This window comes from Cervus canadensis, chromosome 1 (assembly GCF_019320065.1).
Source record: "Cervus canadensis isolate Bull #8, Minnesota chromosome 1, ASM1932006v1, whole genome shotgun sequence".
Lineage (NCBI taxonomy): Eukaryota > Metazoa > Chordata > Mammalia > Artiodactyla > Cervidae > Cervus > Cervus canadensis.
In genome coordinates, this window is record NC_057386.1 from 13,497,231 (window position 1) to 13,524,617 (window position 27,387).

General features: G+C 38.7%; 1 protein-coding gene and 1 non-coding gene across 2 annotated transcripts; both read left to right on the plus strand.

The window, feature by feature from the left end:
* Positions 1-5,291: 5,291 nt before the first annotated feature.
* On the plus strand, positions 5,292-5,373 carry TRNAS-AGA. Its single transcript has one exon. It is a non-coding gene; the product is annotated as a tRNA-Ser (tRNA).
* A 766-nt stretch (positions 5,374-6,139) lies between these two features.
* On the plus strand, positions 6,140-24,903 carry NOL11 (nucleolar protein 11). The gene is made up of 18 exons (XM_043464261.1): positions 6,140-6,326; positions 10,447-10,560; positions 10,674-10,730; positions 11,886-12,034; positions 13,706-13,763; positions 14,079-14,223; positions 15,581-15,769; positions 17,150-17,226; positions 18,564-18,687; positions 19,191-19,279; positions 19,756-19,830; positions 20,277-20,461; positions 20,578-20,703; positions 20,983-21,213; positions 21,654-21,732; positions 22,470-22,562; positions 24,179-24,286; positions 24,438-24,903. The coding sequence occupies exons 1-18, from the start codon at positions 6,186-6,188 to the stop codon at positions 24,552-24,554; spliced, it is 2,157 nt and encodes a 718-aa protein (XP_043320196.1). The 5' UTR covers positions 6,140-6,185; the 3' UTR covers positions 24,555-24,903.
* Positions 24,904-27,387: the final 2,484 nt, after the last annotated feature.

A 27,387-nucleotide genomic window follows, 5' to 3' on the forward strand; every position in this document is an offset into this window, starting at 1 on the left:
AGGAAGGTGGGGCTTAGTTTTCACTTCCAAGGTGAAAGCCCTCCCATATTTTCTTCTTATTTTGACTCCCTCAGGGTCTTTACACCCATTTCAGGCTCCTGAACTCAGGAAAGCTTGCTCCATTGCTCTTTTCTTGAACCAGGAACTTTGATCTCACCCTTCCCCGGCAGGTAAACTTGATCGCTATGCTTGGTCTTCAAGTACAAGTCGAGGTATAACCCTTGGAAGTCCTGAGGCCCTTTCAGGCAGTTCAGGAAGACAAACTGTCCAGATGTTATTTTCCTTCAGCGGGGACACTATGGAGCTCTTTTGGTGTTGTACGACACATGATTCCATGGTGGACTGAATACAGAAGCAGATATGAGCATCCAGTTACCTTTTATTAAAGTGAAAATGAAGTCACTCAGTCATGTCCAACTCTTTGCGACCCCATGGACTGTAGCCCACCAGGCTCCTCCGTCCATGGAATTTTCCAGGAAAGAGTACTGGAGCGGGTTCCCATTTCCTTCTCCAGGGGATCTTCCCGAGCCAGGGATCAAACCCGGGTCTCCCACATTGCAGGTAGACACTTTATCACCTGAGCCACCAGGGAAGCCCATCTTTTAAGCCAGACATTAAAGAGACTTGCAAAAGGATAAAACGAGGTCCCTCTTCTCGCTAAATTGTTTTTTCAAATTATTTTTCATAAAAATATTACTTATGTTAACATGTAATGAGTTTATTATTATTTACCTGGTGGCTCAGATGGTAAAGAATCTGCCTGCAAAGCAGGAGACCTGGGTTCAATCCCTGGGTTGGGAAGATCCCCTGGAGAAGGGAACAGCTACCCACAGGAATTCTGGCCTGGAGAATTCCATGGACTGTATAGTCCATGGGGTCGCAAAGAGTCGGACACGACTGAATGACTTTCACACACCAAAAAAATGAATACATATTTCATAATTCCTCACCTTTAATTTCTAATTTGGTAAATATCAATCTATACACCCCATAAAATAGAAGTCTTTTGTAATCCTCAGTCATTTCTAAGAGTGTAAAGGGAATCCTGAAATCACAAAGTTTGAGAAGCCCTGTTTTAAAGCCTTCAAACTGAAGATGAGGGAAAGCACAAATACAAAAGAATGAGTAAACATTCACTCTTAATTCATTAGTCCCACAAATATTTATGGGACAGGCACTATGCCAGACACTACTGATAAATCTAGAGTCCCTTCAAAGAAATAAATATAATGGGGGAAATATATAAGTAACTGGGACATCCCAGTTCTGAATGTTTCAGTCACACTGGTGTCCTGAATCAGACATTTAATCCAGTCTTGGAGAGTCAGAGAAGACTTCCTGGAGGAGGAGGTGTCTAGGCTGGCACCTCAAAAATGGGTAGTAGGTGCAAAACACAGTTCAGTAGAGAGACTGATTTTGTTGTTTTTGTTTAGTAGCTAAGTCGTGTCCAACTGTTTTGAGAGTGGGTTGCCATTTCTTTCTCCAGGGGATCTTCCCAACCCAGGGATCAAACCTGAGTCTCCTACTTGTGGGGCAGATTCTTTACCACTGAGCCATCAAGGAAGCTGAGAGAGGCTTGGAGGAAAAGAAAGGTTTCAGAGAGGCCAGGATATCTATGCTGAATCTTACTGTATTTCTTTTCCAAATAACAAAGGGGCCACCAATTCAATGTCAACCACCCTAGTCATTTTGAAACATAAAAGACCTATTAATCTTATTAAGAATTTACACCTTGGTGAAGGAAATGGCAACCCACTCCAGTATTCTTGCCTTGGAAATTCCATGGACAGAAGAGCCTGGCAGGCCTTCTCATCCTCTGTTGCCTCTTTCACCTTAAAAAAATTTTTTTACAATAAGGAATTCCCCACTGGTCCAGTGGTTAGGACTCCCAATGTAGGGGGCATGGGTTTGATCCCAGGTTGGGGAACTAAGACCCCACATGCTTCATGGCTCAACAGTTCAGTTCAGTTCAGTCGCTCAATCGTGTTTGACTCTTTGAGACCCATGGACTGCAGCACACCAGGCCTCCCTTTCCATCACCAACTCCCAGAGTTTACTGAAACTCATGTCCATTGAGTCGGTGATGCCATCCAACCATCTCATCCTCTGTCATCCCCTTTTCCTCCCACTTTCAATCTTTCCCAGCCTCGGGGTCTTTTCACATGAGTCAGTTCTTCACATGAGGTGGCCAAAGTATTGGAGTTTCAGCTTCAGCATCAGTCCTTCCGATGAATATTCAGGACTGATTTCCTTTAGGGTGGACTGGTTGGATCTCCTTGCAGCCCAAGGGACTCTCAAGAGTCTTCTCCAACACCCCAGTTCAAAAGCATCCATTCTTCAGCGCTCAGCTTTCTCAATAGTCCAACTCTTACATCCACACATGACTACTGGAAAAACCATAGCTTTGACTAAATGGACCTTAGGTGGCAAAGTAATGTCTCTGCTTTTTAATATGCTATCTAGGTTGGTCATGACTTTTCTTCCAAGGAGCAAACGTGTTTTAATTTCATGACTGCAATCACCATCTGCAGTGATTTTGGAGCCCAAAAAATTAAGGTATGTCACTGTTTCCCTATCTATTTTCCATAAAGTGATGGGACCAGATGCCATGATTTTAGTTTTCTGAATGTTGAGCTTTAAGCCAACTTTTTCATTATCCTCTTTCACTTTCATCAAGAAGCTCTTTAGTTGTTCTTCACTTTCTGCCATAAGGGTGGTGTCATCTGCATATCTGAGGTTATTGATATTTCTCCCAGCAATCTTGAGTCCAGCTTGTGCTTCATCCAGTCCAACATTTCTAATGATGTACTCTGCATATAAGTTAAATAAGCAGGGTGACAATATACAGCCTTGATGTACTCCTTTCCTGACTTGGAACCAGTCTGTTGTCCCATGTCCTGTTCTAACTGTTGCTTCTTGACCTGCACACAGATTTCTCAGGAGGTAGGTCGGGTGGTCTGGTATTCCCAACTCTTGAAGAATTTTCCTGTTGTGATCCACACAGTCAAAGGCTTTGACATAGTCAATAAAGCAGAAGTTGATGTTTTTCTGGAACTGTTTTGCTTTTTCGATGACCCAACAGATGTTGACAATTTGATCTCTGGTTCCTCCGCCTTTTCTAAATCCAGCTTGAACATCTGGAAGTTCATGGTTCACGTACTGTTGAAGCCTGACTTGGAGAATTTTGAGCATTACTTTGCTAGCATGTGAGATGAGTGCAATTGTGCGGTATTTTGAACATTCTTTGGGATTGGAATGAAAACTGACCTTTTCCAGTCCTGTGACCATTGCCGAGTTTTCCAAATTTGCTGGCATATTGAGTGCAGCACTTTCACAGCATCATCTTTTAGGATTTGAAATAGCTCTACTGGAATTCCATCACCTCCACTAGCTTTGTTCATAGTGATGCTTCCTAAGGCCCACTCGACTTCACATTGCAGGATATCTGGCTTTAGGTGAATGATCACACCATCATGGTTATCTGGGTCGTGAAGATCTTTTTTGTATAGTTCTGTGTATTCTTGCCACCTCTTCTTAATATCTTCTGCTTCTGTTAGGTCCATACCATGTCTGTCCTTTATTGAGCCCATCTTTGCATGAAATGTTCCCTTGGTATCTCTGATTTTCTTGAAGAGATCTCTAGTCTTTCCCATTCTGTTGTTTTCCTCTTTCTTTGCACTGATTCCGGAGGAAGGTTTTCTTATCTCTCCTTGCTATTCTTTGCAACTCTACATTCAAATGGGTATATCTCTCCTTTTCTCCTTTGCCTTTCGCTTCTCTTCACAGCTATCTGTAAGGCCTCCTCTGACAACCATTTTGCCTTTTTTGCATTTCTTTTTCTTGGGGATGGTCTTGATCCCTGCCTCCTGTAAAATGTCACGAACCTCTGTCCATAGTTCTTCAGGCACTCTGTCTATCAGATTTAATCCTCTGAATCGATTTCTCACTTCCACTGTATAATCGTAAGGGATTTGATTTAGGTCATACCGGAATGGGCTAGTGGTTTTCCCCACTTTATTCAATTTAAGTCTGAATTTGGCAATAAGGAGTTCATGATCTGAGCCACAGTCAGCTCCTGGTCTTGGTTTTGCTGACTGTACTTCATCTTTGGCTGCAAAGAATCTAATCAAACTGATTTCGGTATTGACCATCTGGTGATGTCCATGTGTAGAGTCTTCTCTTGTGTTATTGGAAGAGGGTGTTTGCTATGACCAGCGCATTCTCTTGCAAAACTCTATAAGCCTTTGCCCTGCTTCATTCCGTACTCCAAGGCCAAATTTGCCTGTTACTCCAGGTATTTCTTGACTTTCTACTTCTGTATGGCTCAACAACAACAGAAAGAATTTACAGCAGGGCAGTTCCCTGGTTGCCTAGTGGTTAGGATTCTGGGCTTTCACTGCAATGGCCCAGGCTGGATCTCTGGTGGGGGAACTGAGATCCCACAAGCACAGCCAAAAAGAAAAAAATTTACGGTAACTATCTAATTCTTTCATGATAGCTGCATTTGGCTTCCCTGATAGCTCAGTTGGTAAAGAATCTGCTTGCAGTGCAGGAGACTCCGGTTCAGGAAGATACCCTGGAGGAGATAAACCCACTCCAGTATTCTTGGGCTTCTCTTGTGGCTCAGCTAGTGAAGAATCTGCCTGCAATGCGGGAGACCTAGGTTTGTTGATCCTTGGGTTGGGAAGATCCCCTGCATAAGGGAGAGATTGCCCACTCCAGTGTTCTGACCTGAGAATTCCATGGACAGTCCATGGGATCACAAAGAGTTGGACACTACCGAGCAATTTTCACTTCGTTTTTTTTTTTTTTTTGATAGCTGCATAGTCTCCTTTCTCCTATGTTGTAATGCTGTGACCATAAGCAAACACACACAAGGGATGATCTCTGTGGATGCCTAAACTGATGTGGAGGCATTTTGCCCTGTGTTGGAGCACATGGTACATATGTTAATAACTGCCTGTTTAGATGGTTTCGCCCTAAGAACATACACACTTTCTCTTTTCTGAGGTTTTGTGATACATTATTGACTAAATCAGTCATGTTTATCTTAAAAATGTCTCCTGGAAATGGTCTTTTCCCCCCAAAATTGCCCAGGGGAACCTTTCACATCACCTGCTTCATCAGACAAGTTTGAATTTCTTTTAAACTGGAGAGATTTCTACACGGGTGCCCAGAGAAACAGGGGAGACAGAGAACCCAGGAGGCCCAAAAGGCTGCAGAGACTCGACCTTTGTGGCCACTTCTGAGAAGTGGGGGGACTTAAGCATTTTTTCAGCTAGGTATAGCATGTAGTCGTGGCCGAGTGGTTAAGGCGATGGACTAGAAATCCATTGGGGTTTCCCCGCGCAGGTTCGAATCCTGCCGACTACGGCACATTTCTCTATTGAGACATAGCCAGTTGGGGAAGAATGCTGTCGCCTTAGAGAAACTGGATTGTTCTCCAGCCTGGCTCTTTATGTTTGATGTTGAAAGCCTCCACAAGCACCGATTGCGCTCTTTATTTCAGGGATTCCCAGGTGGCGCAGTGGTAAAGCACTTGCTTGCAAATACAGGAGTGGCATAGAGGCACGGGTTTGATCCCTGAGTCAGGAAGATTCCCCTGGAGGAGGAAACGGCAATCCACTCCAGTATTCTTGTCTGGAATGTTCCACGTTCAGGAGCCTGGGTCGCAAAAAAGTGGGATACACTGAGCACGACCCCACGGCACGTTAGCCATAGTTAATCTGCACAGAAAAATGTTCTTCTTTTCAGACACTGTTCCATGAAGCTGTGGTAGGAATTCCTAAAGCGTTCACTTCCACTAAAAAGATCTACTTTATTTATATTCTGCACTTGCCACGCCTACCCTTCAGTCCCTCAAGCACAAAGTAGCACAAGGCGCGGCGGATTAAGTTCCTAACAGGTAAGATGTCCCCCTCCCGCCCGGCGTTTCCATTTCAGAGCAGTACATCCGGGACTCGGCGGAGTGGCCTGGGAGGCGGAGCTTTCCCGAGAACGCCAAGCCCCGCCTACCCGGCGCCGTTCGCTGCGCCGCTAGCGATCTCTGTCCGGCAGAGGTCGCAGGCTCTGCGAACAGGTATCCCAGTTTCCGAGTGCTAGATCCAGCCGGCCTCGTAGTTCTCGCGAGAGAAAGCGCGAAGCCTGCCGGGAGGAACGCTAGGCCGTCCGTAAGTTGGGCCAAAATGGCAGACCTGGAGGAAGGGTTCACGTTGACTGCGGTACCCCTGGGTTCCGGGCCTGACGGACCCCTCGGAGTGGAGCAGAGCGACAAAACCGACCAGTTTTTAGTGACGGACAGCGGCAGGACCGTCATCCTCTATAAGGTGAGAGCGTTAGGATCGGAGTGCCTCCGCTGCCGTCTTGTTCCTTTCTGAGCTCGGAGCCCGAACCTCGGATTTCTCACAACTTCAGAAAGAGCTCGTGCAGCGGACTTATCGGAGAGCCGCCGTGGCCTCTTCGGGACGCTGAATGGGGTCTAGAACTTGACTGGGTTGTTTTCCCTGAGAGAGAGGCGTGTTGCCGAGTTGCAGGCGGCAGAGCGCTTAGGTGCACGTGGGCTAGACTCGGAAAGGAAACCTGTATTTTCGCTTCGAATCTCCCGGAGATAGCCTTGCTAAGATCCCTTTCTGGGGCCTCTGTCACCCCAGGTGCCCGTTGAAGGGTTGAACGGAGATTGGTTGGTTGGGAGAAGATGTCACTGCCAGAATAATGGTTTAGCAGTGTATCCCTACACTTCTTGTCCGCTCATGAGGGAGAAAAGTTCTGTCGGTGTTTTGTTTTGGTTTTTTGCTTTGGGGGCAGCTTAGTGGGATCCTGATTCTGAGGGACACGTCGGTTGCCACCTATGGTTCATCCTGTGAATTCTGGGTTACTTTCCTTGAAGTCTACACTCTCCGCCCCCTTTAAAGCCTAGCCCAGGCAGTCCTCGACCCCCTGGGCCACAGACTGGTTGGTGGCCGGTTGAAAACCAGATTGCATTGCAGGAGGTGAGCCAGCAGGCAAAGCTTCATCTGTATTTACAACTGCGTCCGATCACTGGCATTCCTGCCTGAGCTCTGCTTCCTGTCACATCAGTGGTGGCATTAGATTGTCAAAGGAGCTTGAACTGTGCATGCCAGGGATCTGGTTGCACCCTCTTTATGAGAATCATCCCGAAACTATCCCCCACCCCTGTCTGTGGAATAACCATCTTTCATGAAACCAGTCCCTGATGCCAAAAAGGCTGGAAAGTGCTGGCCTAGGTTGCTAAAGCACACCTAAACTTTGCTTTTAGTGGTCATGTAGGAAGTAATTGTATTTATGTGAGCTTCTGAGCAGAGTCTTTAAGAAGCTCGCTATCTCAACATTGCTAATTATCAGAGAAAGGCAAACGGAAACCACCTCGCACCTGGCAGAATGGTTGTCATCGAAAAGAACACAGTAAATGTTGGCGAGGATGTGGAGAAAAAAGAACCCTTGTACCCGAGGACTGTAAATTAATGCAAACAGTATGGAGAGTTCTCATAAAACTAAAAGTTTTGATGTCATTCATTCGCTCAGTCATGTTTGTTTGTTTGCGACCCGATGGACTGCAGCACACCCAGGCTTCCCTGTCCTTCACAATCTCCTGAAGCTTGCTCAAACTCATGTCCATTGAGTCAGTGACGCCGTTCAACCACCTTGTCCTCTGTCATCCCCTTCTCCTGCATTCAATCTTTTCCAGCATCAGGGTCTTTTCTAATGAGTTGGCTCTTAGCATCAGGTGGCCAACGTATTGGAGTTTCACCTTCAGCATCAGTCCTTCCAATGAATATTCAGGATTGACTTCCTTCAGGATTGACTGGTTTGATCTCCTTGTCCAAGGGACTGTCAAAAGCTTTCTCCAATATCACAGTTCAAAAGCATCAATTCTTCTGCACTTAGCCGTCTTTATGGCCCAATTCTCACATCCATATGTGACTACTGGAAAAACCATAGCTTTGACCATATGAACTTTGTCAGCAGAATAATGTCTGTGCTTTTTATTATGCTGTCTAGGTTGGTCATAGCTTTTCTTCAAGGAGCAAGTGTCTTTTAATTTCATGGCTGCAGTCACTGGTTGCAGTCACCCTCTGCAGTGATTTTGAAGCCCAAGAAAATAAAATCTGTCACTGTTCCCACTGTTTCCCATTTATTTGCCATAAAGTGATGGGACTGAATGCCATGATCTTCATTTTTGAATGTTGAGTTTTAAGCCAGCTTTTTCACTCTCCTTTTTCTCTTCATCAAGAGGCTCTTTAGTTCCTCTTTGCTTTCTGCCATAAGGATGCTGTCATCTGCATATCTGAGGTTATTGATATTTCTCCCAGCAATCCTAATTCCAGTTTGGCTTCATCCAGCCCAGCATTCTTCATGATGTACTCAGCGCTAAGTTAAATAAGCAGGGTGACAAAATATAGCCTTGACATGCTCCTTTCCCAATTTGGAACCAGTCTGTTGTTCCATGTCCAGTTCTAACTGTTGCTTCTTGACTGGCATACAGGTTTCTCAGGAAGCAGGTAAGGTGGTCTGGGTATTCCCATCTCTTGAAGAATTTTCCATTTTGTTGTGGTCCACAGTCAAAGGCTTTGGTGTAGTCAATGAAGCAGAAGTAGGTGTTTTTCTGGAACTCTCTTGCTTTTTCGATGGTCCAACGGATGTTGGCAATTTGGTCTCTGGTACCTTTGCCTTTTCTAAATCCAGTTTGAATCTGGGAGTTCTCAGTTCATGTACTGTTGAAGCCTAGCTTGGAGAATTTTGAGCATTACTTTGCTAGCATGTGAAATGAGTGCAATTGTGCAGTAGTTTGAACATTTTTTGGCATTGCCCTTCTTTGGGATTGGAATGACAACCTTTTCCAATCCTGTGGCCACTGCTGTTTTTTCCAAATTTGCTGGAAATTTCTCAAAAAAACAGTATGGAAATTCCGAAAAAAACTAAAAAATAGAATAGCTATATGACCCAGCAGTTTCACCCCTGGCTATTTATCTAAAAAAACCCCAAAACACTAATACAAAAAGATACATGCACCCCGATGTATATAGCAGCAGCATTTTTACAATTGCCAAAATAAGGAAACATCCTCAGGGTCCATAAACAGATGAATGGATAAAGAAGTGTATTTATACATATGTTCACACACAGTGGAATAATGTTCAGTCATAAAAAATTATATTTTGCCATTTGTAGCCAAAAAACAGGCTCCTCTGTCCATAGGATTCTCCAGGCAAGAATACTAAAGTGGGTTGTGTGCCCTTCTGCAGGGAATCTTCCCAACCCAAGGATGAAACCTGTGTCTCTTACGTCTCGTACCTTGGCAGGTGGATTCTTTACCCACTAGCCCCACTTGGGAAGCCCAGCACGTAGCAGTGTGGATGGACTTGGGGGGCATTTTATTAAGTGAAATAAGTCAGACAGAGAAAGGCAAATGCAATCTGGTAGCACTAGGTACTACAACAAACTAGTGATGATAACAAAAAGAAGCAGACACAGATACAGAGAACAAACTAGAGGTTACCACTGGGGAGAGGGAAGGGAGGAGGGGCAAAATAAGGGTGGGGAAGTAAGAGATAAAGCTGTTATGTTAAAAAAAAAAAAAAAAAAAGCTGTTATGTATAAAATAAACTGCAGGGATATATTGTACAACATGGGAAATATAGCCAATGTTTTGTAATAACTGTAAGTGGAGTACAACCTTTAAATTGCTAATCACTATATTGTATACTTGTAACTTATATAATATTGTGCAGCAGTTACACGTCAATTTAAAAAGAAAGCTAGCTGCCTGCTTTGAAGTTTGAGGAACAGGTTGCCAACGGTTCCCTGTATTGTTTTTTTGATGCTTCTGTTGATACCATTGGTTTTTACCTGGCTGTCAAGGGGATCTTTTGCAGTTTTTGCATAGGAGTGGAGTGGCTGATTGGAATTGGCATTATTTCAGCTCTCCTATGCCTCTGTTCCAAGAACACAATGGAATCAATTTTTTTTTAAGGTACTAATATTGCTCATTATCAAAGTGTGTTGTTACTAATTTTGCATTTTGGAAACTAATATTTTAAATTTAACTATTTTTTTATAGTGTGATAAAATACACAAAGAAATTTAACATCTTAATGACTAGAAGTGCACAGCTCAGGTTATTAAGTACATGCATTCACATTGTTGTACAGTTGTCATTACTCTTGGTCTCCAGAACTCTTTTCATCTCACAACTGAAACTCTGTACCCATTAAACTCCCATTAAATTCCCAATTCCCCCAACCTCAGACAACTATCATTCTACTTTCTGTTTTAAGTGGAATCCAGATAGTATTTGTCTTATTTTTTAATTTAGGATCTTTATTAAATGCTGTCATTTTAATGATTTCTTCTTTTGTTGCTATTGTAAATTTAGTTGCTTTAAAATCTGAAGCTGACTTTTTAAATATTGTATGTTCATTTCATTAGGTTTCTGATCAGAAACCCTTGGGGAGCTGGTCAGTGAAACAAGGGCAAATTATAACATGTCCAGCTGTATGCAACTTTCAAACTGGCGAGTATATTGTTGTACATGATAATAAGGTGAGTTTTCAAAACTACATATATAAACAAATCAAATATTGATTTATTAACCATTCATGTTGTATGTAAATGGATATTGGAATGCTTTTTTAAGTTGTATGTTTTAATTTAAGGTCTTGAGAATCTGGAATAATGAAGATGTCAACCTGGATAAAGTATTTAAAGCTACAGTAAGTCTTTGGATCCAACATACTTATTTAGTTTATTGGTGAGATGGAATTACTTGTAATGTGGCAGTTATTAATCTTAAAGGGTCTGTGAACATGATATGAACGTTATAATCAGTTTTTCATTCTAGTTATCGTAGAGTATATCTTGGTAAAATGTCTCAATTTATGAGTATGTTAGAAAATGCTAAATGTTATTTTCATGATATTGAAGTAATTTAAATAATCAATAAATGACACATTTATAGTTATTTCCATGCACTTAAATGTTTGTGGTGTGTCCCTTGCAAGAACAAGTAAACTTGCTTGTTCCCTTTCTTGAAATAGGTGGAACAGACTCTGCAAGCTGCATGCAGTTATACATTTTAAGAGTGGCACATAATGAAATGAAAAGGCACCATGATCAACTAACTGTGCCTTTTCTCCCAATGACCCTTAAATATGTTAATTAACTTTTTCTTATAAAATGAAGATCTTAAACTATGTTAATCTCAAAAGCTGATTCTGGTTTTAAGTGTCTAATTCTCAATATAATTGGCACATTTTAGAAGTGGTTCGCAATGGAGCTGATACCATTATAATGGCATTTGTCACCTGGACCCTTGCAACTTCTAGCTAGCTACATGTGCTGCCTCTTGGCTCCAGTCTTTTTGTTTACCCTGCAATAACATGATCCTGAATTTTACACAACTTTTTTTTTTTTTTTTAAATCCCACGTATGGTGTTTTGGGCTCGCAGGTCAGTTTTTTATATAGTGCATGTATTATGTATGGCATCTGTCTTTTTCTAACACCAAAACCACTTATACCTCTGCATTAATGATTTGGTTTGTACTTCTCTTTGCCTCCAATTTTGAGAGACCCAGCTTGTGGCCTAACCTCCAGTATTTATAATGGAAAGATAAACCAAAAATGAAACAAGTGATTACTTATGGGGGGGAGCAGGGGAGAGACTAGAGAGTATGGGAGCAAAGGTTAGACTTCTAAATGTACTTTATGTTGTAGATTTGACTTTGGAACTGTACATAATTATTAAACAAAAGTGAATCAAAATGAGAATAAATCAGTATCTTAAAGATAAGCCTTCTCTGACTGTCCTTATTCTCTTAGGTGGCAATTACATTATAATAAAAATTTAAATGTTTTTATGTTCTTCTAGTTGTCGGCTGAGGTGTATAGAATACATTCAATACAGGGAACAGAACCCTTGGTGCTGTTCAGGGAAGGTGCAGTTCGTGGTTTAGAAGCTTTGCTTGCAGAGCCCCAGCAGAAAATTGAAACTGTTATCTCTGATGAAGAAGTGATTAAGTAAGTTCCAATACTTATAATTTTTACCAAAAGAAAATGCACTCTGGGGATTCCAGACTCACAGCTTACAACACAGGAGGCAAGAGTTCGATCGCTGGTTGGGGAACTGAGATCCCACAAACCTTGGGGCATGGCCAAAAATTTTTTAAAATAAAAAAACAAACCAACAAAAAAAAAACTTGCTAAAAACCATCTGTAGAACCTTAGCCAAAATGACATCCTCCAAAAGCCTTTGGTGTGATAGCGATTGAGGAATCTCAAGCCAAAGGAGTCCTGTCCTAATGACACAACTGGTCAGTCAGTTACTTGAACATGAAGTGAGTAATCCCACAAGATTGGAATCTTCTGTCATATAGCCCTGACTGCAAGGTCAGAACCCTTTCCCTTGAAGAAATATGCAGCTTGTTGTTAGTGGAATCACGATAGTGCTTTGGAACCTCCTCTTTTCCCAATTCTGGGATAAAACTGGGAAAATGACTCACTCAAATGATAGAAGGAAATGTCCTGATTTCATCTTTCCACTCACCATTCTTTCATCACATTTCTTGTTTAATTAACTTGCTGCCCCTCCAGGTGCACCTGATACAAACTAAATATCTAAAAGTACAAGCAAAGACTTGTACATAGTCAGTGAACGGTGTGGATCCTGACCAGTCATTTTTATATATATATACACATACACATATATATATATTTTTTAAGTCGCTCAGTCGTGTCCAGCTCTTTGTGACCCCATGGACTGTCTGTGGAATTCTCTAGGCCAGCATACTGGAATGAGTAGCCTTTCTCTTCTCCAGGGGATCTTCCCAACCCAGGGATCGAACCCAGGTCTCCCACATTGCAGGTGGATTCTTTACCAGCTGAGCCACAAGGGAAGCCCAAGAATACTGGAGTGGGTAGCCTATCCCTTTTCCAGTAGATCTTCCCGACCCAGGAATCAAACCAGGGTCTCCTGCATTGCAAGTAGATTATTTACCAACTGAGCTATCAGGGAATCTTAGACCTAATGAATGCCTCTGAAGTGTCAGCAACTGTATTTGGAGGAAATCTTTAGGGGAAAAGATACAGGTGAAAGGAATTACCTGGTGGTCCAGTGGTTAGGACTCCATGCTTTCACTGCTGTGGGCCTGGGTTCAATCCTTGTTGGGAAAATTAAGTGCCCACAAGGCTTGCAGCACAGCCCCCCCCCCCCCAAAAAAAAAGATACAGGTAGAGAATCTGGGTTCTAATCCCCACTTTGCAGAAGATGGTTGTGCAACTTTGGTTTCAGGCTGTTACCCTCCCTGTGCTTCAGTTCCCACTGTCACTTGAAAACGGCAGGTGAGATGCTAATATTTTCCTGAGAACACCAGTCCTCAAAATGACCCTGAAAAAACGAGACAGGTCAAAAAAGTTTGAGAAAACATTGCATCTGGTCTCATACACCTTTAGTTCATGCTATTCTCTTTAAAGCTCTGGGAGCATTGGCAACTTGTATTTAATCCAGCGATGATTAACAGAGGAATGCCTTATGGGTTCCTGTGGTAGATATTTTGAAGCACCGAATTAAGTGTATTCTGCTCTCTCTCTCTGGCTCCGGAAACTATTTAATAAAAAAGAAATCTCTTAAATTTAGATGAAGATGTGTTTCTCAACTGGTGATTTGGCATTTTATAATTTTTCTTTTTTTAGGTGGACAAAGTTTTTCATGGTATTTAGGCATCCTGTGCTAATTTTCATTACAGAAAAAGTAAGTGGTATCTTTCATTCCTGGCCCATTTTGTGACATTTCAGAGTATGAGTTTTAAAACTAAAATTCGACTTCGGTATTTCTTTCAGAAGACTTTGATATCTTTAAAATACTAAAAAGCCTATAGTGATAATTATTTCTATGCCTGAAGTAAACATTTTTATATTATAATGTCTAAGATTTAGTTGGACAAGAGGTTTTTAAGCATTCATTAAAGTAATTACAGTGGGACAACAGCTGGTCTCAACATTTAAACATAGTTGGTAAAAATGGGAATATTTTTAAAATAAAATAACCCTTTTTTTTTTTTGGCAGCATGGAAACTACTTTGCTTATGTACAAAAGTTTAACTCACGTATCCTAAGCAAATACACGCTTATACTTGGTCAAGAAGAAAAATGTATTATACAGAGTTTTAGTACATCTGTAGGTCGGAAATTCATCTCTCTAATGTCATTGAGTAAGTATTTCTTTAACCTTTCTGAGTTTATAAATAAAAGCATATTACAGGATAATATTTTTCTTGTAAGGTAAAGTCATTGGATTTTAAGGTTTTCTGTTACAGTACTTGCCTTTCCGTGCTTTTTAACAAGCATTTATGCCCTCACTTTTTGCATTTTGCCATGTGTAGTCATAGTTCTCTGCAGGTAATTTTTATGTCTTAAAATTTATCATAAGCAATAAGTAATAAAACACCAGTAAAAAAGGGTAAATCACTTTCTATGGTAAGTCCAAGTTTTTTGATATATTGTAATTAATACCTAAGGTTGGTCCTCCCATTTTCTCTTTTCCCACCTAAGATACAGTGTGCCCGTCTCTGAACATTGATTGAGACAGGAGGACGCTAACAGCAGTACTGGACTCAGCCTGCATTTACAGTTTTTGTTGTTGTTTTTATTGCTTTGGAATTTACCTAATCCTCTAAAGTTTAATCTGTCTCTGTATCTAGGGGGGAAATGCCTTTGCAGTAATTCTCTCCCCCACATCCTTTCTGGCTCCTTTTGAAGTTGTTCTGAGAAGGTTAGGGGAGGAAGAAAGAAAAGCAGTGTTTAGGGAGCATTTCCTGTTATCACAATTTCAGATCTTTGTCAAGTCTCTCAGTGTGCAGATTTTTACAGTGGCTGTTAAGAAAAAGGTTCCTATCATTTATCATGTCTAAAGGATCGTTGGAATCTGCTTAACTTTGCTTAAGAGGGACAGGTTTTCTTAAAGTTTGGCTTATAGGACATATTTATTGTTGAACAGAAGTTTGTGACTTATGTTTCAGGTTTTGAGCATTGAAGTAAAGGAGTTTGAACCAAAGGGTCATAAAATCTTCATATAATATAGCTAGAGCCATGTGAAATCACCAACAGTTGACCTGCAAAACCCAGCCAGTTTTATAGGGTTTTCAGGGTGATGGAGTAATAAGAAATGTAATGTTTAGACCAGAATGCTAATTAATTTCTAATAAGAGATGTAGCCATTTACTGACTGGATTGTCTGTATTCATGGCTGTCTCCTCATATTTTAAGTTATTAAAGATACTTAAAATTTTCATTTCAGGGTATTATGCCATTTCTTTTTTTCTTTTTTCTTTTTTTTTATTATGCCATTTCTTACTGAGATTTTTAATATTTCTTCCCCCTCAACTTTAAGTTTGTAGTATAGTCTTTGTAAGAAACTATAGAGCAATGAAATTGTTACATTTGTTTATTTTTCTGGTTAAATCCTCTGTCAAATTGGTAAAATCTTATAAACAACTTAGTACATTTAGCTATAATAGGTATAGAATTATCCTTATCTAATAATGAGCAATAAATACTTGTTTTCAACAGGCTCTGATGGATGTGTATATGAAACCTTGATACCAATACATCCGAGTGAACCAGAAAAAAATCAGAGGTTAGTTCAGTCACAGTTGCTCAAGTCTGTGGTGTCTGGCAGTGCTCGAAATGGTGTTGCACTCACCATCCTGGATCAAGATCACATAGCAGTCCTGGGAGCACCACTGCCAGCTTCTAAGGGTAACTGAAATCCAATCAGTTAAGAAGTCCTTTGGATTTTTTCCATGAAAGTATATCTTTTAGTCTCCTCTTTCTTTTTCATTTATTTATTACCACCCCAAATCATTCTGTTTCCCACTGTAGCCTCTTAATTCTTGAATAGGTCTTTGACTTCATCTTACCTTGATCAGTCTCTCTAAAACATTTCCTTATATCACTCACTACGTGAATTAGACATTTTTCCAAAGAAGAAATGCAGATAGCCAGTACGCACATGAAAAGATGCTCAGCATAGCTATCATCAGGAAATGCAAACCAAAATCGCAGTGAGATACCACCTCAGACCTGTCATCAAATAACATATGTTGGCAAGGATGTGGAGAAAAGGGAAGCCTCGTATTCTGTTTGTAAGAATGTAAATTGATGCAGCCACTGTGGAAAACAGTACAGAATTTCTCAAAAGAGCTAAAAGTAGAACAACCATATGACCCAGCAATTCCACTCCTAGGTATATATCCAAAAAAAACAAAAACTAGTTCAGAAAAAAACTTGGACCCAAATGTTCATAGAAGCATTATTTACAGTTGCCAAGATAAGAAAGCAAGCTAAGTGTCTGTCAGCAGGTGAGTAGGTAAAGAAGTGATGTGTGTGTGTATATATGTATATACACATATGTATATATACACATATGCATATGTATATATACACACAATGAACTACTACTCAGCCATTGAAAAAAAATGAAAATTTTGCCATTTGCAGCAACGTGGATGAACTGGGAGGGCATTAATGAAATAAGTCAGACAAATACTGTATGACATCCCTTACATGTGAAATCTAAGAAGTACAACAAACTAGTGAAGATAACAAAGGAAGCAGAGTCACAGATACAGAGAACAAGCTAGTGGTTACCTGTGGGGAAAGGGGGAGCAGGCAAAATAGGATAGGGGAGTAAGAGGTACAAAGTATTATGTGTAACATAGCCTACAAGAATATGTTGCACAACATGGGAATATAGCCAGTATTTTATAATGACTAAAATGTGAATCACTATATTGTATACCTGTAACTCATATAATATTGTACAGCAAGTATACTTCAATAGAAAATTAATTAAAAATTAATTAAAATTTTTTTTTTCTTAGAGCAGTTCAATGTTCACAGCAAAATTGAGGGAAAGATACATAGATTCCCATATACCCACTCCCTGCACGTGTCCACTTCTTACCATGAGATCTCACATCTTTGATTTTCTATCTTCATTACTCATTTTTATACTTACTAAAGTAAGACTTTTGTGTTTAACTATAACTTTCTGCCTTCCCCCCCAACCCCACTCCCCGCCCAGCATCATATACTTATACTTGGAAAACTTTGGAATTTGTGTGTCTTACCTTATAGAATGCCTCTCTGTATGGAATACAAAATTTCAAACGCTACAGACTTCAAAAGAGTTACCACAAGGGACCAGCGGACAAGTAAGTTTTTTTCACTTTGGCTTTTTTTTTTTTAATATAATTATTTTTGTGTTTGCTAGGTAAGGGAAGAGACCTCTGCAGATCTAAATATTTGTCAGTTTTTGATTAAAATAAATTAAGAAAAAAATAAGAAAAATAAATATTTTATTTTTTACCTACAAGATTATACTTAATTTGGCTATTGTTTTAACAGTTTCCTTACATTTATCACTTTCAAAAGACTAAATTATAAGCTAATTTTAGATCAGGAGAGAACAATTACCTAGTTAATAAAACTTTTTAATCTCACTTTTGTTTGATCTTTTACCTTCGTATTTATCTGAGGGCTATTACTTTGCCTAATAAATTAGTCTTTTAAATTACATGTTAAACATATCATGGAATTACATAAGAATACTTAAAAGAATTAAAGTTTAAGCTGACCAGACTAAATTATCTGAGGCAGCGGTCCCTATCTTTCTTGTTCTTCATCGTATCTCCAGTGCCTAACAGGTGCTCAATAAGTACTGTTTGCCCAGTGAATGGATAATCACTCAAATCAAGATAGAAGATATATGTATATCAAGATACAGGACATTGTTGAACATTGTAATTAGAGGATAAGGAGACTAGATTTCTCAGCAATAGAATGCTAATTTGTATTTAAACAGAATTAGCACTTCATAATTCTGCTGTTCTAACAGACTTCACTTTTTTTTCCAGACTTCACTTTTGATTTCATGTGAGCTTTTTATTCTTATACCTATCTCATTTTTATAACTTTATAATTGAGATCATGAGGTAGAAATAATATTAAATTCTACTTTTTTCTTTTTAGTACATCAAAACAGTTTGCTTATGTTATAGTAGCCTTTGTGAGTATCATGTTAACATATGTGTGGTGGTGACAATATTTATTTTAAACAATTCATTTGTTTTAAATATATGTATTAATCAGATTTTTATGAGTTGAAAGAAAATATTCTCTAAATTGTGCTCTATTCACACATGGGCAAAAATAAGAGCTTTGTAAACCTACTTCAATTAATGAATTGAATGTGTGAGATTATTCTAGAAAGTTGCTTACCTTTTTTTTTTCCATTTATTTTTATTAGTTGGAGGCTAATTACTTTACAATATTGTAGTGGTTTTTGCCATACATTGACATGAATCAGCCATCGATTTACATGTGTTCCCCATCCCGATCCCCCCTCCCAGTTACTTACCTTTGCCTTATCCTTTTCTGTAAGATTCTGTAAGATTCCTTACACCACAAGTTACTATTTTACATTATATGACTCTGTTGAATCAGATCTTAGAAAAAGCATTGCTTACATTTTTGATAACTTTTTTTGTAGCTCTGGTATTATGGGGAAAATCTGTTTATGCTACATGGAAAATTTCTAACTGTAATTCCGTACAAGTGTGAAGTTTCATCATTAGCAGGTGCTCTTGGAAAACTCAAACATAGTCAAGATCCAGGTAGGAACTTAAATGTTTGTTTTATTAACTAAAGACCATTGTATAAACTTTAGTTTGATATGTAGGTTTTCACAGCTATCAGTTTGCATAGTCTGTTCTTAATGTTGAAATTTGCCACTGTTCATTCAAATTTCATTGGTCTAGGAAGCTCCGTTGAGAACAGTCCACATTGCAGGTACTGCTGCAGGGTAAAGAGCTGCATTGTGTTTTAAACAGCAGTGTTCTGACTTTAGGGGTGATGGGAAAGTCCTGCAGACAAAATCACTGATGCTTTTTCCTCCCTGGTTTATCAGTAGCCTCATCTGTCGGCTTAATGTTTGTGGGCACATGGCCTTTAGGATATTATGATTTACTAATCTGTTATTGGTAGAATGAAATGGATGATAAAGCCTCTCTTGAATTGTGCCGGAGTGGTTGTTTTTTCAGTGTTCTTTGATTGATGGGCTGAGTAAATATCAATAGGTCAAAAAATTCCAGCAATTGTGTGTTTTATATTTTCTTAGGCACTCATGCCACACCTCATTTTGTAAACTGGGAAACATCGCAGGGATGTGGACTTGGATCTCAGAACTCAGAGCAGTCAAAGAGAATTGTAAGTTTGGTAGTTTAAATAGAAATCTTAGTACAAATGTTAAAAAACAGAAAAGGCTGAATTATTTTAAGAATTTATATCTGTACCAGTTTCTTACAGCTTGCTCTTAGTGATGGGGTGATTTGAAGCTTGAAGCTTAACAGCATTATTAAAAAATGACTTGTCATCTAGTTGTTTTTTAGGCCTGTGTATAAGACCCAACTGTAAAAACAGACCAGTTTGCAGTTAGTAATAATACCTTCCTGAGCATAATGATTTTGTTTTATTTATTAAAAAATGAAAACCTTAAACTCTTCAAGATATTTAAGTTAAAAGTTGAAATAGACCCACTTTTCACTTTAAGAAAACTAAACCCTAAAAAAGTTTGTGATTAGAGCAAAAGTGTCCCAGTCTCTTTGGATCATTTATTTTCTTCTAAATGTCTGTTGGATCTTTTGTATCATTTTTGAGATCCTAATCAATTTTCTGAATTCCAGTTAAGGAGAAGAAAAGTTGAAGTGAGTGTACAGCCAGAGGTTCCAGCATCGACACAACTCTTAGCAACCATACAGGTAAATTTAAGAATATTAGAAATACGGAAAATCAATTCATGGTTAAAAGAAATGCCAGGTACTTTTTATCTGTCTTCCTTTTGTGATCATCTTTAGAGCTGTGGCTAACATTTGTCTGGTATGTTGAGGTTGTCAGAGTGATATGTTGACTCGCACCAAGCATTTTGTGAGTTTAATGTGATGGTGGTGGCCTCGTATCTCATTCAATTTTGCATTGAATGTTTGTAATTTAGTTTCTTAGAAGTTTTGATTTCTAAATCCTTGTGGTTTTTATTTTTTTCTTTGCATTTTGTCTTTGTGCAGTAAATTGTCATATCAACTCCAGTTTCACAAGAATGCATGAATGCTCTTAGTAATTTAAGAAAATGTTGAGCTAGGAACTTTTGAGTATAGAGTGACATTTATTAATTGGTGCCATACTAAACTGTTTACTTCTGCCCTTCCAGAAAAATTCAGAAAAACATATTGAAGTAGAACTACGTAAGTTTTTGGCTACTAAGCGGACCCCTGACTTTCATACCATTATTGGGGATGTGGTAACAGGACTTCTGGGAAGATGTAAAGCAGAGCCATCATTTTATCCCCGCAGCTGTCTGATGCAGCTTGTCCAAACGCATGTGCTTTCCTACAGGTAAATATTTCTGTGGTTTTTACAGTTCTGATTTCCATACTCTGAAAAAGCCTTGTAAATTATTTACAGTTGAGAGTTCCTTAATATATAAAAGTAATTCATGTTTTTGTTCTTAGTCTGTGCCCTGGCTTGATGGAGGTTGCTTTAGAAAAGACTGACGTGCAGATCCTACAACTCTGCCTACAGCAGTTGCCTGACATCCCTGAGTCAGTCACCTGCGCTTGCTTAAAAGTTTTCTTGAGGTAAGTTAGAAGCTAATGGTCCTTTTCTTTCACTGCCCCCCTTTTTTTTTTTTAGCCGCACCACATGGCATGTGGAATCTTAGTTCACCAACCAGGGATGGAATCTGTGCCCCCTGCAGTGGAAGCGTGGCATCCTAACCACTGGGTCCCTACAGAATTCCCTTTCACCGCTTTTCTAATCTATTGTATTTTTTAACTTCTAAACTTTGAAAATGAAAATTTTGCCAGTAAATTCAAGTATTGGTAAGAATTATTTCCTGCTTTCAATTAACATGATAGCATTGGTGATGACACTCTTCAAGACACAGATATCAACATGGAGTCCGTTTCTGACTATGTGGATCTTGTACAAGATGGGGAGATGGAAGAACAAACTGCATTTCTTCAAAATGGCTTCAATCCTGAGGAAGATAACTGTGAGAACTGTGCTGAAAAGTTGAGGGAGAAACCTCAGGCCACAGCAGACGAGAGCACTTCGTGCCCCATTACACCGAAAAGAGCAGCACTGTTGTATCCTTTGAAAGCTTCCCTTGTATTGTCTCTTTCCCAGGAATGTAATCAATACCAAGCAAAAACTAAGGGGTAGTTAGATAATTTAAGGTGGGTTTTTTTTTCTTTCTTTTTTTTTTCCCAGATTCTGCTTGAAAATGGATTCCATTCAATGTTGTGTTTAAACAACTTACTTAAACCTTCTTATTTAAGAAGCTGTACTAAGATAGAAGCTTTGTCAGTTCTAAAAATTAGCGTTCTCAATCAATACCAGTTATTTATAATAGAGAAGCATACGAGATGATCTGTAGTGATGAGAATGCTCGGTGATAGAGCTCTTCTAGAAAAGTAGAACTTTTGTATCCATTTAGAAAAAAATGTCACTGGGGAAGAGAGTTACTCCTAATTTCAGTTGAAAAGCCTTTATTTATTGAAGTAAGATTTCCTTTATTCCTAAGTAGAAATGCAATTCTTCACTCAGCATACAGTGAGACATTTCTTCTGCCTCATTTGAAGGACATCCCAGCACAGCACAGCACTGTGAGTGTTCTTCCAGATCTACAGGATTTTGTTTCTGTTTTAAATGTTGCTGCTTAACACTACCCAGCTTTTAGAGCATTCAAAAGGTTGTAGAGTTCTTTCATCTGAGTAAGAGGTTTCCTAACCCTCAAGGTGAAAAATTGTGCCTAGGAGACTAGAGTGATCTGAGGGAGGCAGAGTTTGACATGATCCTGGTGCCAAACTGGAAGTCCAGGTTCATCCATCTAAGTTACAGTTGAGTAGAAACTTAAAGGACTTCCCTAGTGGCCCAGGTAGTAAAGAATATGCCTGGAATATGGAAGACCTGGGTTTGATCCCAGGGTTGGAAAGATCCCCTGGAGAAGGGAATGGCAATCCACTCCAGTATTCTTGCCTGCAGAATCCCCATGGACAGAGCAGCCTGGCAGGCTACAGTCTGTGGGGTTGGAAAGAGTCACACACGACTGAGCGACTAAGCAAGCACAGAAACTGAAAAGAATTGCCCAGAGGAGTCTCTCTTCTCTCATTATTTGCAAACAAAATAAGCTCTTCACCCACCTCTCCCAAACGAAATGAACTCCTCTTTGATGGCAGAAAGTGCATTCGATTTGTTTTTTTTGTGTCCCTGATGTCTATAGCATATTTGTTTGATGTACAGTTAATTTCAGTAGCCTCTTAAAATTCTTTCCAACCTCTGTTAGCTTTTTATAGAGAAAAATTTTCTATGAAAGTGATTGTCCTTTTTTCCGTCCGCCCAGCTGTTTCTCCAGTATTTGTATTTCCTTTATATGAAGTGTAATGAAAATGCTACAATGACTCTTCCTGGAACACGCCCTCCAACGTTGAACCAGGTGAGATAATCTTTTTACTTTGATCTGATGCTGGGAAGAATGATACATCTTTAGAACATAAATTTCTGATTCTTTATTGTGACCCTTTCAAGCATTTCCTCACCTTCATTGGGAGAGGGTGATAATAAGTGTCCTCTGAATAATCTATTCCCAGTCCCTCTTAAAGATAAGTAATACTCAGAGTTGCTTTTAATCTAGAAATTTTCTGTCTTTACACTAACTTATCTTTCTTCTATCTTTCTGACATAAATTAGATCCTAAGGTGCAAGCTGTTCTGCGGTTTGGGTTTTTCATTCAGTACTACACTTTGTGCATTTTCTGGATCAAGATATATATACCTGCACACCATTTGATTTTATAGAAAACCTTAATTTGTTAGTCCCCTGTTGATCAGCGTTTAAATCGTCAACAGTTTTTTGCTATTATAAATGAACCTTCAGTGAGCATCTTTATATAGATATTCTTACATATTATGAGAGAACACCTATTGGGTTGATTCTCATTAGTGAAATTACTGGCTAAAGGGTACATGCATTTTTAGTTTTGAACATGCCAGGCTACCTTTCCAAAGTGTTGTGACAAGAGGTATTATGGCCACGAAGGTCTGAGACCTTACTCTTTGCCAATCAGTAGGTAACAGATGGGTGTTTTAATTTGCATTTCTTTGGTAATGAGAAAGATAAGCCATCAGTTCTTGCCCATTTACACTCCTTTTTGTGTACTGCCTAATCAGATTTTTTGTCCGTTTTTCCATTGCATTTTATGTCTTTTTCATTTTAACTTGTAAATTATTTATTGTATATTGAGATATTCATCTGTTTCTGTCAAAGTGTTACAAATACTTTTTTCCTATCACTGTCTTTTTACTTTCTTTAATGTAATTTCTACCATGGATGAGTTTTTAATTTTCATACTGTTAAAATTGTGGAGCTTTTCCTTTGTGGCTTCTTTTTGGCTATGTCATGCTTAAGGCCCTTCCCACTCTGAGTATAAAAATAGCCACCATGTGTTTTTCCGTAATACATTTTTCTGTGTTTAACTCTTTGATACATATAAAATTTATTGTGATGTAGAGGGTATATAGGGATCCGCTTTCCCCCCTCCCGCAAATGGATAATTGATTTCCTTAATGCTTTTTCATGAGTGATATTTTCATGTTAACAACGCCGTTTGAAGATGTAGGCTACATAGGATACTTAAGTAAGTGTAAAGTAATTTTATTTTAGTTCTTGGCCGTTCGTCTATAATACATGACACCCTATTTTTGCGTCATAATGTATGTAGTATATTTCAGAATAGATGAGTGGGCTCTTTTTTTATAGCTGCCAGTAGTTAATCAAAAAATTTTTTTAAATAAAATATGCTCACTCTCCCTTGGATTAAATATCACTGTGGCTTTCTTTTTACTGACTTATCTGATGGAAAAGACACAATTATGCTTATAAAATGGTAAATATGAAAGCATAAAAGAGCCTTTTTAGATTGCTTAGAAATTCCTTCTTCTCTAAACTAAAATGTTCAGACTTTTGTAAAGAAAGCTTATTTTTCTTATAACTGCTTGATATAATCATAGACTTTGTAAAATCTTAACTTCCCTTTTCACTGTTTATCTTCAGATTATGGATTGGATATGTCTACTTCTGGATGCTAATTTTACTGTTGTGGTAATGATACCAGAAGCAAAAAGGCTGCTGTTAAGTCTTTACAAATTCGTGAAATCCCAGGTATGTAATTATTTTATATATACTGAATTCTGTTTGTAACCAAGAAGCATTATTATTAAAGTTTTTCTTGGAATAGCTCTAAGTAATTGTGGAGGATTTATTTATATGTACAAGTTATGGTAAAAATTTATTTTGGAATTTTTTTCTTTAGATAAGCATTTGTTCCGAGCTCAACAAGATTGAAGTAAGTTTTCGTGAGCTACAGAAATTAAATCAAGAAAAGAATAATAGAGAATTATACTCAATTGAAGTGCTGGAACTCTTCTGATATTACTAGTTTTTCTTCATAAACATTTTATGAAGCTCTTTTTTGTGGATTCTTCCTACTCAGCCAGGCAAGAGATGTGTTTTTTTTGACTCTCTCTTCGACGACAAGACAAATACATGTGAAGTACCTAGACCATCACTTACTGATGCTCCTAGGTGGGACTGCAGGTTTCACATGAACTTCTTCTAGATTATGGACATTGGTGGGGTGAGATTCTGAAACTTTTTAAAATACGGAACTGAGCTGCTTTTAAGTAAATTTATTTGTGTATTGATAAAAGTTTAATTTCTTACCACCTGTTTGAATAGTTCTTTTAATAAAAAAATAATCACCATTGGAGAAACAGTAATTCTAGGAAAATTATAGTTTTATCAGAGTCAGAAGCTGTCTCGCCTCATCTGCATTCATGAAGGAGAGAAGAAGGTAGTTCCATGGGCAGGCTGGGGAGGGGCCTTGTACACACATGCACTTATCTCCTGCCGTCTTCTCCAGTTCTTTACCTAGTTGTACCACCTTACATATCTAGGACTTGAACATTATCCCTCAGATTACCTCTGTGATGAGATGCTGATTTTGGTTATATTGAATATTTTGGACTTCCCTGGTGATACAGTGCAGGGGACATGGGTTTGATCCCTGGTGCAGGAAGAGCCCACATGCCACAGAGCAGCTAAGCTGATGTACCAACGCTGCTGAGCCCACGGTCTAGAGCCTGTGAGCCGAAGCTACTGAAGCCCACACACCCTAGAGCCCACACTCCACAACTAGAGAAAGCCTGTGCGCATCAACAAAGACCTGACACAACCAAGATAAAATCGGTTATTTAAATATATGTATTGAATATTTCTAGGTAGTAAAAATAGTCTCTTCTGAAAAAGTTTTATAGTTTGGTTGACCATAGAATTTCCTGTTTTAACTCATTGAGTTTAGGACAAACAGAAGGTTTTATATAGAAGAAATAGAAACTTTTGTTTCTTAAAAATAAGCTCAAATTTATTTTTCTTAAAAGTGAATCACTTTTTCAGGTGATGGACTAAGTTTCCCGAGAACATTTCTGAGCTATGAAAGTCTCTTATTATTGAGTAAATCATTTTAAAACCTGTTTTAACCTGAAGAGTTGCAATATATATATATTTTTTAATACCTGTAAGTTGTAATGCATAAATATAAGTTCAGGTGTGGTTCTTGAGCTCGTATTACCAGAATCCTGATGGCTTAACTTAATTTTCGTTAGAGAAGGGCTTTGTTTTAGGTCAGGCACTCTATAAAAGTTTAGTTACAACTACTGCAGTTGAACAAACAGGGTCTCCCTAGTCTTTTTTCTTTTTTTAAAGTCTGGTTGATTTACAATGTTGTGTTAATTCCTTAGTCATTCTTAATTTCTATTTGAATTCTGAGGGAAAAGAGGTACCAAAAATAACAGCATATATTAACAGTTACGCTCACTTAACATAGTGGGACCTTTTGCTTAGACAATTTAAATGATACAGAACTTCTCAGCAGAAATGAAAAATCCAAGTCTCCACGATGTCCATCCTCTTTTTTTATGAACCATTTAAGAATTACAGACATCCAGACATAAAATTGTGGGTTCCTAAACTTCACTTGAGTTGACTCATTGGAAAAGACCCTGATGCTGGGAGGGACTGGGGGCAGAAGGAGAAGGGGACGACAGAGAATGAGATGGCTGGATGGCGTCACCGACTCGATGGACATGAGTTTGAGTAAACTCCGGGAGTTGGTGATGGACAGGGAGGCCTGGCGTGCTGCGATTCATGGGGTCACAAAGAGTCGGACACGACTGAGCGACTGAACTGAAACTTTTACTTACTGATTCATGTTGATGTTTGGCAGAAACCAACACAATCTGTAAAGCAATTATCCTTCAATTAAAAAATAAATAAAATTTTAAAAATAACAAAACTTTGAGCTTTAGAATAGCACATCCTTTATGATTTAGAGATCATTTTGTGGTAGGGTAAGATTATTCAGGATATTCAGTTTTTAGATTCTGAGTTATTTATGATTTAACTTATAAGAACCCATAACAGATTAATCTCAGGTTAATTGAGAATTCTTTCAGTCAGAGAAAGCAACCGAAATTCATAGGTGGTATACTCTTCATGTCTCCTGAGTTAATTGTACTTGGAAGACAGGTTCTGCAGTGAAACATTACTTGCCTGGTTAGGGTTCAAACAAGTAGAGGCCTTTGAGTGAGAGAAAGAATTCCTCTGCCCTCACTTGTGTCTGTTCAGAAGGGGCTTCTGTATAGGGTCCTTATAAAACCTTTATTATAAATAATTTGGGTTGTCAATATTATAGAAGCAAATAACCAATTTTAAAAATAAGTAGAACATTTTAATGGCTTTTAAATACTATTTGCAAATTATCTTTAGGTTGACTAGTCTTAAGACTAAGTTTAGAAATTAAGGATTTTATATAAAGAAATTTTTTTTTTTTTTAAATTGAGGTATAATTGACAGGAGACTCTTACAAGCTGAGTTCTTCAAGGTAGGGACTGTGTCTTAGCCTTTATGCACCTAAGCAGAGTACCACTGGCAAATAATCAGTGTACACCAATGGTTATTGAATAAAATTACTGAATAATAGGTTTTATCTGTCCAACTGTAGTTCTGAGGGTTTGCAATATTTCCTTTTTCTGGCAAGTAAATCCTCTATGTTCAGATATAGGCAGTGTATCTTCTGCCCCTAGACTTTGAGTTGTTGTTGTTTTTTTCAGACTTTGAGTTTTTATAACTGAACTTTGCCTCAGATTTGTTTCTGATTATATATACTACATCTGTGTAATTGTTTCCTGCCACACTAGGCAGCT

Bases quoted from the DNA above. Each gene is read 5' to 3' on its own strand.
- NOL11 (XM_043464261.1), top strand. From the start codon at position 6,186: ATGGCAGACCTGGAGGAAGGGTTCACGTTGACTGCGGTACCCCTGGGT. The intron at 19,280-19,755 runs GTAAGTTTGGTA...TCTGAATTCCAG, and splicing joins CAGAGCAGTCAAAGAGAATT to TTAAGGAGAAGAAAAGTTGA. The intron at 22,563-24,178 runs GTGAGATAATCT...GTTTATCTTCAG, and splicing joins GCCCTCCAACGTTGAACCAG to ATTATGGATTGGATATGTCT.